The sequence below is a fragment of the Asparagus officinalis genome, chromosome 5, assembly GCF_001876935.1.
Source record: "Asparagus officinalis chromosome 5, Aspof.V1, whole genome shotgun sequence".
Lineage (NCBI taxonomy): Eukaryota > Viridiplantae > Streptophyta > Magnoliopsida > Asparagales > Asparagaceae > Asparagus > Asparagus officinalis.
Window position 1 is genome coordinate 84730884 of NC_033798.1, and position 10980 is coordinate 84741863.

A 10980-nucleotide genomic window follows, 5' to 3' on the forward strand; every position below is an offset into this window, starting at 1 on the left:
AAAATCTGGCCTGATCGGGAGTAGTCGCGTAAATACTACCCTAGAAGATTAAGGATCCGTCTATCGCCCTAGCTCAAATGATCCTCTCGACCCTAGCAGTAAAAAACCCCGGAATCGGCCGGCCTCTGTACTCGGACGAGAGTTCAGAGCTTCTGCTCAAATGAAGAAGGTTGCCCGAAAATAATACCAAAATTTGAATGGAAAATCGCTTTTGAAAGCAAAGGAGAGAAGATGAAGAAGAGACTTGTTGTGTGCTTTCCGAATGTAAATAAGGGGTGTGTATATATAGGGTTGAGAAATCCTTAACGGTCGCTGGATCCAAGCTCACATTCCCAAATCCTGCGCACCCGTTACCCTAATTCACGTAGCCGTTACGCACGTGCGGTGCGATGCGGCATGGCGCATGCGCGTGTGTGTTATGCAAAGCCCAAACAATACAAAACCCAAAACACTACTCAAAGCCCAATAAGAGGAGAACCATTATAAACCCTCTAGTATTCATCTCCTTAGTCCATGCAGGACTATTCACAAGGGCAAAATTGTCTTTTCTCCCACAATATAGCCAACAACTCCTAAACAGCGCCGCCCCAAAATATTGTGAAAACTAATATTGATGTTGTTGCATATCTCGATGGCTTAGCCATAGGAATTATTGCTCGTGATCTCCTTGGTTCACATATTTGCTCTTTTTATGATTTTGGCCCTCCTTCAAATGCTTTGGCTGCTGAAGCTATTGCACTTTTATCGGGTCTTAGATTGGCTATTTCTTTGGGTTGGATGGATATCGTCATCAAATCAGATTGTCTCAATTTTGTTCTTATGCTACATGGGGTTATCGCTTACCCATATTATCTTTTGGCTATTGTCAGCCATGTTTGTCTTTTTGGCAATATTCGTGCGCATAACTTAGCTCAGTTTGCTTATAGATATAAATTTACCTCGTTTTCAGATGCTAATGATAGCCCACGTTATATCTGTACTCAAATTATTCTTAATGCAATACAATAGAATCGCTTAATTCCTAAAAAAAAAGCAACATGTTGTTACTAGTACATACCGATTTTCGTGTTTTAAAAGGACGTTGAACATAAATACCTTAATTTGGAAAAGAAAAAAAAGGGAGGGAATTTAATAGCGGAGTGAAATAGAATATCTATCTGTTTGCACACCTTAAATCTCAAGTTGCAAAAGTGTTAGGCCAAGTAATTATTTTGACAATGCATCTACCACAAAATACAAACAATAAAACAGTAGTAGTTTGCTGAATGAACGAGACAAAGAGGCGCATTCTGCATACCATTCCTTATGTAGAATCCCTCGGGGAAATCGGACGGCACCTCTCCTTCGATGCGGTCAGCATCAATTCTGACCCAGCAAGGTCCGATCTCATCAACTGGCGCAAAGTTTCTCTGGCTCGCATGCATTTTACATATTAATTAGTTTTAAAATCCAACAATCATTACTTAATGCGCACACAATCATCTCTTTCTGAATACATTTTAGATGAAATAAATGAAATTAACCAAACAACACTGAAACATGGTACCCTACGTATTTAGACCATTTTTCTACTTCAGTTATAGAGTATTACTAGGCTTAATTATACTCTTAAAATTTATTACGCTTTTGAATCTCTTTAAAACGCTGCAATATGATATGAGTGCTGCTACGGGGACCCAAAATATGGGACCAATGGAGGGGACAGGTGAGGTGTCCCCTCCCTATTGCATAATGAGTTGGTCATGCCAACTCATTATGCAATAGGGAGGGGACACATCACGTGTCCCCTCCATTGGTCCCATATTTTGGGTCCTTAAATCATTTTCCATATGAGATAGGTGGAATACATCTGTGCTTTAAATGCACTTTCAATTCTCCCTGTTTTGTTTGTTTCTTGGGTAATTATTATAAAACCTCCTTTAGTTTTGACCCTCAACTAGGCAACCCCCGATTATTATCTTTCTATTACATAAACCCATCATTAAGTTATCTTGTAAAAGCATGCATCACTAGCACGCATATTTATTTTCTATAACTATGAAAAATAAATTATCATTAACTTAATTGTGTGTATAATACTATACTAGTAAAAATATTCTAACTAGAATTAGTTAAGATAATGCACATCTATGGTGGTATTTTCTCGGAAGCATTTCATCGAGTACGTATTGTGCATGACTAACAAAAGTTCATTTCCTTGAGAACTAGCTAGATCCAACAATTTCCCAAATTACAATCTATAAAAAAAAAACAAAGGAAGCATGAACGCCTAACAATTTTTTCATAAAAGTACAAAATAAAGAAACCCTAACCAACAACTACCAGTTTCTCCACAGGATGGCACACAAACTGAACGTTGCATCCAAAAGGAAACCGAAACCAAGGGGTTCTAAAAGACTACCGATTGATTTCAAAACTGCAGCAATAATTCGTCGGTCGGAATTTGAGAGAAATATTGTGCGCATGTGACTTGCACGTTCCTCTCTAAGATGGACTTATTGATTCGTATTTGTACTCATTTAGAATCCTCTAATACGAGATCGAATATACTTCTGGATCTTTTTCAACTTCCAATTTTGAGGCCAATGTTTTCTGTTATCTAATATTAAAGTATATTTATTTGATTGATAATTTATAGTTTATTAATACCAAACTTGTTTATGTTAGAAAATTAATTGTATGAGTGGACGGATATTTGAAGGAGTTTAGTGTTCCTTAATGTTCTCTGATGGTTGATTAATCAGTAGCAAACATATTCCTGCACAGGTAACACCTGTTAGACAGTCGGAGGAGATTTTCCTCGGTGTGCCCTCAGACGTTCAAATGAGTGATAGATTAAGCAAGCTTAAGAATGCAGAATCTGGTTTTTTGGATTTTATCCAGTGTACCTTGATGCAGTGAGATTATCCACTATAGAGGAATCCTGGGGAACATTGGTAATTTGATCGAGTCGGTGCAGTTGGTCGGTCAGACTACACATCACATGCGTGGGCAGTTGGCTGAATTAGCCATCTCTACATGTAATGTGACAGTGACAAATGGCGGAAGTGCTAGCATCGTTCGATGAGTCATTTTGACCCTAGCTCAAAAAGTCATAATGACTCTGGTCAAGCATTTAATGCAAATGGTTACTATGCGGTGAAGTATGGGCGTTGATTGGCCATACATTAAACGTGAATGACGTTAGTGAAGGTAATAGGCTATGTCGTCGTTCAAGACATTCCTAGTAAAGTCTGAGCAGAAGACGTCTTTTGTCTCGGACTCGGATTCCTTTAACACATCCTGTCTTGAGAACTTCTTTCTTCTCTGACTCGAACTGCTAGAGAAATTGGTGGTGCCCACACTCAGGTCCGTCTTTCAAATTATAGGACTTTGCCATATAATTATAATACGTGACCAACTCTTAAGAGCTTATTAGACTTGGTAGTTCTCAGGATACAATAATAACCCCTTTCACTCGGACTCAGGAAGTCAAGTTTGAGAGAAACTGAATCGTTTCGAATTTTGACACCTCGAGGATTCAAATTACTTTTTGGAAAATAGTTGTGATTTGATGTTTCTGACGTCAGCGAAGATCATGCATTACAAATGCTTTGGTTGACGAGGACGACGCTTTGCTTTTGAGAACCGTCAAAGGTTGTTGGGGATTCTAGTTAGGTGCTAGCACTCGACCGTGATTATAAACATCCCCTTCTCCTCTCTTCTTTGGTGCTCTTTCTTAGCCCTAAAAATTTCAAACCTGCTTGTTAGGATTTCGATCATCTTTTTTAATATCTTTGCTCTTTTAGAACTCCGATCATCTGCTCAAACTATTCTAATGGCTAATATTGCACGATTATACACACACATGCTTCTATAGCTCACAACTAGGATTGAATTTCTCTTCTCCGGCGGTACAAGTTGTATGTGCTCAAAGTTCACCATGGTTAATGGGTGAAGGCTTACGACATCCCAAGTGCATTCACGATGTCTGTTCCACTGTCCAATCGGGCTATTCACCACCATGGGGGTGATTTGGTGCCGATGTATTAGCACCATCTTAAGTTCAGTCTTTGTCTACTACTGCACCCTTTCCTTCAGCGGGTGTTCTGAGTACTTATCATATCACCAGTGCAATTGAAGTCCAACTATATGGCTTTTCTAGGTCACTTGCCATGTACCAAAGCTAACAGGGGCAAGGGAACACTTCTGCCTTCAGTTGGTCGGCAGTTCTCGGCTAGTGTGAAACATCCTCGTAACCAATAAGAAATGGAAAGAGAATTCTTCTTTCTTTTTAGCCCCAACTCTACCGGCTTACCCTACACGGTCAAAAATGAAGAAAGATGGCTTGAAGGCGGCGAAGCTCTCCGAAGTGGAGCAGCTAGGGCTAGAAAAGATCTGAGCTCGTAAGGGGCCTCGCCGACGTGAGAACCTCCTTTATAATATTTTTCTCCGAGCTACCGGCATATCCCACATGCCGATCACAGAAGAAGATCTTGCCCAGGCTGCATAACTATTTAATTAAGAAAATACTTATCTAGTTCACAAAATGCTTTTGTTAGTCTAAAGAATTTTATTTTTCAGATAGCATTTAATTATATAGTTAACAATTATTTCTACATAATTATGATCTTTAATTAAATCTAAAATTTAAATATTTAATTACAAAGCTAGAAGCCTGCCAAACTTGTATAGTACTTAAGTAAGATGTGTAATGAATCAAAACATAACATCATATCTATAATTAAACAATCTATAAGCAATAAAATTGTAATTAATATTTGACAAGCAAAAGAGTCAAATACAAATGTGGTTCAGTTCTAATCATTTATGAAACGAGTGATAAAAATTGTAATCATTTATGAAACAAATGATAAAAATTATTTATTTACTGTTAAACAAACCATCAGGTTGAATATAACCAATTAATTAGATGACTAACAATTGAGCGTGACTCGTATATGGTTGTTGAACCAGTAGGGGGTTTCCTAACATGAAGTAAAACTTGGAGGCATTTCCCGTAAGCTGTTTTTTGTGAGTTTTCAAAGAGCAATTTCCACTCTTTATATAGAGGTTTTTCCTCAACTCCTCTCCACCCCCTTAAGAACTATCCCAGATACTCTCTTCATATTCTTCTAATCATTAACCCCCCTATCTCAACCCACAAATATCTCAGTCGTTGCGACTAAGTTGGGTGATTTGGTCAAATATGGACTGAGTCAAGCTAACATTTCCCACTTGACCACGTTAACCAAGTGATATGCCTCCCACTATCTATGAGATCGTATGTTCTCCTTACTCCCACTATACGTGAGTAGTAATTCTTATTTTATTATTCATAAAATTTTACTAGGACTTATCTATTCCTAAGTTACATCAAACGTACATGTTTATTAAATGATTCTGTTCGTATTCCTTTTGTCAAAAGATCAGCAATCATATCTATAGTAGGGATGTAAATCACTTTATTTCTTCCTTTTCTATAATATCTCGAATGTAGTGATACTAGATCTCAATGTGTTTTCCTTTGGAGCTATTCGCGCCACTATTAATCAAGTCAATCGCTGCTTGATTATCACAATAAATATCAATATGTCCTTCTAATAAATTGAGAATCTAAATCAAATAAAAATCATCTTATTTAGGTAGCATGTATAGTTGTTATACTGCAAGCTATATTCAGCTTCTTATGTGTATCTAGCAACATACCCTTATTTCTTTCTACTCTAAGAAACAGCTCCTCCCCTAAAGATGAACAATTATCCCGTAGTAGACTTTTTTCATCTTTATCATCTTCAAAATCGGTATTGGAGTAACTGAGGAGATCAAGCTAGTTAGCTTGATAAACCAATCTGTGAGTCAATATACCTCTGATATACTTTGTAATTATTTTAATAGCTTCCTAATGTGTTGGTCCCAGATTACTTTGATATCGACTAACCAGACTTTCAACATAAGCTAAATCAATTTTAATTCACAATATTGCATACATCAAGTTTCCAACTGCTTGAGCATAAGGAACATTTAATGGCTTTTACCCCTCTCCAGGGCTTTGCTCTTTACACAATCTCGACTAACGGGGTTAGTGCCGGATTGAAATTCTCTATTCCAAACCTTTTAAGAACTAATCTTAAATATTTTTCCTGGTTAAACTTAATATTCAAGACTTTCTATCTCTAATTATTTAGATTCTAAGATTATATAATGCATCTCCCATGTCTTTCATCTCAAGCTTTTCTCTTAGATATACCTCGGTTTTGTTCAATATTTCTATGTCATTTTCGATGAGTAATATATCATCCATATATAAGGATGATATAATAAATTCTCCCACTTTTTAAGACATATACATAATAATCTAATTTATTTTGAATAAAATCAAGTTTGGTGACTGTATCATGAAATTTAAGATACCACTGTCTAGAAGATTGTTCTAACCATATATAGATTTTATTAATTTTTAAACTTTATGTTCCTGTCCTTTCACCTAAAAACCTTCAGGTTATTGCATGTAAACTCTCCATGGAGGAATACTATTTTAACATCCATTTGGAATAACTCCAAATCAAAATATGCAGTAATAGCCAAAATTATTATGATGGATGCAAATTTAGCTATAGGAGAATATGTCTCCTGAAAGTCTATTCATGCCTTCTGGTTATAACCCTTGGCAACTAACTCTACTTTGAATTTATTAATAGATCCATCAATACGCTATTTTAAACACTCATTTGCATCCTATGACTTTTGTTTTTTTTTCGGTAGATCACATAGCTCTCAGACCTTGTTCTTTTTTATAGAATCAAGTTCTTATCTCATAGCTTTTAGCCATAAATCTGATTCATATCATTTCATCGCATCAGAGAAGATTAAGGGATCTCTTTTTTTATATTTGTATATACCGAGAAACAAGATGGCTCACGTGAATATAAATAGTAATCACACATCCATGAAGGTTGTATTTTTAATTTTTGTTGCCTACAACTGGTTGATGAGGTACATTATTTTTTATAGGTATTTCATCATTTTTAAGGTTAGGTTCATTCATAATATTTGGATCATTAGTGGGAACAACACTACAATAATCATCATCTATTACAGTTAGAGGTTCTGTTTACTCTTAAACATGTTCCTCTTTCTCTAGATTCTCTAAAAAATTAGCATCTCTACTTTCAATGACCCCTTTTTCTTTATTGTAGAATTTATAATCATTTGACTTTTCTGAATACCCTATGAATCCACACTTTACTATTTTAAAATCCAACTCGTCTCTTAGTTAGTATGGAATGAGAACATGGGCTATAGATCCACACTTCTTGAGATGACTCAAATTAGACTTTCTCTTGTTGCATAACTCATAAGGTATAGATATAACTAACTTGGTGGAATTTCTATTCAAACTATAGTTTGCAATTAATAATGCTTCTCCCAAAATTTTTTAGAAAGACCAAAGTGAGACAACATGATCTAACTACATTTAGTAATAATCTGTTATTTCTTTCAGCAACATCATTCTGTTGTGGTGTATACGGCACTGTTGTATACCTTTTGATTCCATATTGAATACAATAACTCTCAAATTCTTTGAAGATATATTCCCCACGTCTATTAGTTCTCAAATTTTTTTTATTTTCATTCTAAGTTGGTTTTTAACTTCTTTCTTATATCTCTTAAAGCATTCAAATGCTTTTAATTTTTTAGAGATAAGATAAACATGTGCAAACTTAGAATAATTATCTATAAAAGTAATAAAATATTTTTTATTACTATGAGTTTTAACACTTAGGAGACCAAAAATATCCGAGTGTATCAACCCTAAAAATTTATTAGTTGTTTCTCTGCCAATAAAAGGTTTCCTGGCCATTTTACTAGTTAAACAATGTTTACATGGTGACAATTGAATGTTACATAGTGCAGATAGTATAAGTTCATTCTGATAACTTCTTTTATTTTTAAAATACTAACATGTCCTAGTCTAGAATACCGCAATTCAGACTCATAAATATAATAGGACAAGTAGTTCAAATTAAAAATTTTATTATCAAAATTATTATAAACTACTGGAAGAATGCATAATTCATACTCAAGTACATATTTTTTCATAGCATACATTTTATTATTTTTGCCTATAGAAATCCTATCATTGTAGAACCTAACTACCAATCCTTTCTTCAAAGTAGGAACAGAGATCAGATTGCGCCGGTTTCTAGCATGTAGAATACACCTTTGAGGATGAGAACACTGTCCCCAAGGTCCAATCTATACGAACCAATACATTCTACATCGAAATAGGTATTGTTTCCTATATAAATTATCTGTTCTCATTTCTTCAGCTAGTTGAACTATGTGACTCCATTCTTGTCATTTACGATATGCCATGTCGCACGGGAGTTGATCCACCAACTGTTGATATCCGTCATTGTAGTGTTGCATTCTGTCACATCGATGAACTCTCTTTTGCTAGTGCCCCTTATTCCAGATGCTTTAGCCTCCCTTATTCTCCTACTTTTCACCTTGTGGGCAAGCGGACCTGTAATGCCCGAACTTCTCACAATTGTAGCATGCTCCACTGGGTGCTCTCTTTCTCTTGAACTGTTACGATTTCGGTCCTCGTGGTTGTCGTTTACTAGGACCAAGTTTTTATAGCTTCTAATATTATTCCTCTGATAGACATAATAAATCTCCTGCTGCATTATGTTTAGTTCTGGTTCTTTCCTACTAGTTAACAAGTTCTATTTTATCGCTAGGTTCATAGGAAGATCAGCAACTTATTTAATGGCAGGGTACATTCTTAATGTAGTGACAGCTACAGCAAGGACAAGGGGAAGACTATCTAATATAGTTGTCTTACATTCTTTCAGGATTTCGGTCCTAGCAATGGATAATTCATTAACCATGACAATCATTTTATTAATATGCTCTATGACATTGTCTCCCTCTTGCATACGACAAGAATTATACTTATGCAAGAGGAGTTGAATGTTAATTTTAAAGGTGGTGTCGTCACTAAGTGGTGTTGACCAGAGAAGCACTTATCGAAGTCAATTCGGGCTAGATTTGGAGATGATCTGCTGCTGTCGAGTTGCAACGGATGGGATTTGCAAAGAATTGCTCGAACAACTGCAGCTAGTTGAAAAGGAAGGCTGAATTCTGTAAAGTGCTGAAGTAAATTTTTCCTTAAGCTTGTAATGGCCCTGCTGAGCTTGAAAAATAATGGAGGGGCTGAAAATAATTTTCCCTTGTAGTGGAAAGGGAGGTTTTTTTTTTAAAAAAAAACTAGTAAACAAATGAAAAGGTTCACGAGTCACGGGTAAAAAAAGAGCTTTGCTACGGGGACCCAAAATATGGGACCAATAAAAGGGACAAGTGAGATGTTCCCCTCCTATTGGATAATGAGTTGGTCATCATTAATGATGATCAACTCATTATCCAATAAGAGGGGGACATCTCACTTGTCCCCTCTATTAGTGCCATATTTTGGGTCCTTAAGGAATTTTCCGTAAAAAAAGACAGAAGATTGTTGTCTTCTCTCAGGCACGGAGCTCAAAAAAATTTTGATCTATGACAGTTTGATGGGACTTGACATGAAGGCTAGAGAAGAAACTTTCTTGCTTTGAAATATGTATCTGGAAAAAGAAAAAGACTCTTTATGGTGGCGTTTGTTTCGATGCCTAAAAGAAAAGAACACGGGCCTTCAAACTGCTCTGATACCAGTATAGTATCAAGAAACAGAGAGAAGAAGAAGGTGAAGTTTTAAGGGGGCTCCTGTGTTTTTTTTTTTTTTTTTTTTTCAGAGAGCAATTTCCACTCTTTATATAGAGGCTTTTCTTCAACTTGTCTCCACCCCTTCAAGAACTGCCCCCAGATATTCTCTTCATATTCTTCTAACCATTAACCCCGCTATCTCAATCCCACAAATATCTCAGCTGTTAGACTAAGTTGGGTGATTTGATCAAATATGGATTGAGTCAAGCTAACACAAGTGACACGTGTTAATTAGGAGAGAGATAGGGAGAAATTTATGTTAACAAAATCCTTTTTGTTTATTCTAACTTTGTACCCCTTTGTAATATTTGTAAGTAACATTTTAGTACAATTCAAGGAATTTCCCTGCTTCCTACTTTCACAGCAAAATTGGTGCAACCAAACATGTATCATGTATGCAGCTCTAAATTTGTAGCCGTAAGTAAATACCTGAGAAGGGAGCAATGGCTGAGCAGTAAATTTGAACGTAGAATCCACCAACAAATCTAGCAATCTCTGAGACGCGTTCTTGATCCCTTTAGAAATATCAAGTCTCAAAGAAACCTGCTTCAGTTCTCTCAGCAAAGGCTAACACACACACACACACACACCAAAAGAAAAAAATAACAAAATAAAAATAAAATAAATAAAAATCAGTGGCTAAGACGTCAATTCAATTCTTTTGGGGAGAAAAAAAGGCCAAATTACCTGAAACTTTGACGAAATTAGTGAAGAAGTTAACTGTTGAATACTGTGAACTCCCGGAGGCCTTGTAAAGAAACCATCAGAGCAAAGAGCTCGAGAAATGGAAGTCATGAATGTAATCTTTATTTGAAAGAGTTAAAAGGAAGCAATTTGTTTTTTTTTTTTTGTCCTGTTTATAGTACTTAGAGAAAAGCAAAGGAAACTAAGATTCCAAAAGAGGATGCTATGAGATTGTGGAAGGAAAACGACAATTTCTTGAGGTGAGATGAGTTAAGTAGGAATATTCGGTTTCGAGGCGGACGTGTGCGCGCGCGCTCAGTGGCTGTCGCGTTGGAAGCTTGCTTACGTTCTCATTATTTGGGGAAATAGAACTTGGTTCCTCCAATCTTAAATATTTTAGTTCTATTTACGTGAATAGACCTCTAGTAGATCTAGTTGTGTGAATACACACAAACAAAAAGCTATTTGGCTCGCGGTCCAACCGCGAGCCCCCCAACTCGCAGTGTGGGGAACAGGGGGTGGGCCCCACTACTGTGGGGCCCACCCCCTGTT

At 36.3% G+C, this 10980-nt stretch overlaps 1 protein-coding gene across 1 annotated transcript in view; it reads right to left on the bottom strand.

The window, feature by feature from the left end:
• The window catches only part of LOC109839960 (carotenoid 9,10(9',10')-cleavage dioxygenase-like), a 34329-nt gene extending 23679 nt beyond the window's left edge, over window positions 1–10650 (bottom strand). The window contains exons 1-3 of the mRNA XM_020408432.1: window positions 10432–10650; window positions 10174–10311; window positions 1298–1409 (exon numbers count right to left, since the gene is read on the bottom strand). Of these exons, the coding sequence (XP_020264021.1) occupies window positions 1298–1409; window positions 10174–10311; window positions 10432–10539 (358 nt within the window). The 5' untranslated portion in view covers window positions 10540–10650. The remainder of the gene's footprint in view (window positions 1–1297; window positions 1410–10173; window positions 10312–10431) is intronic.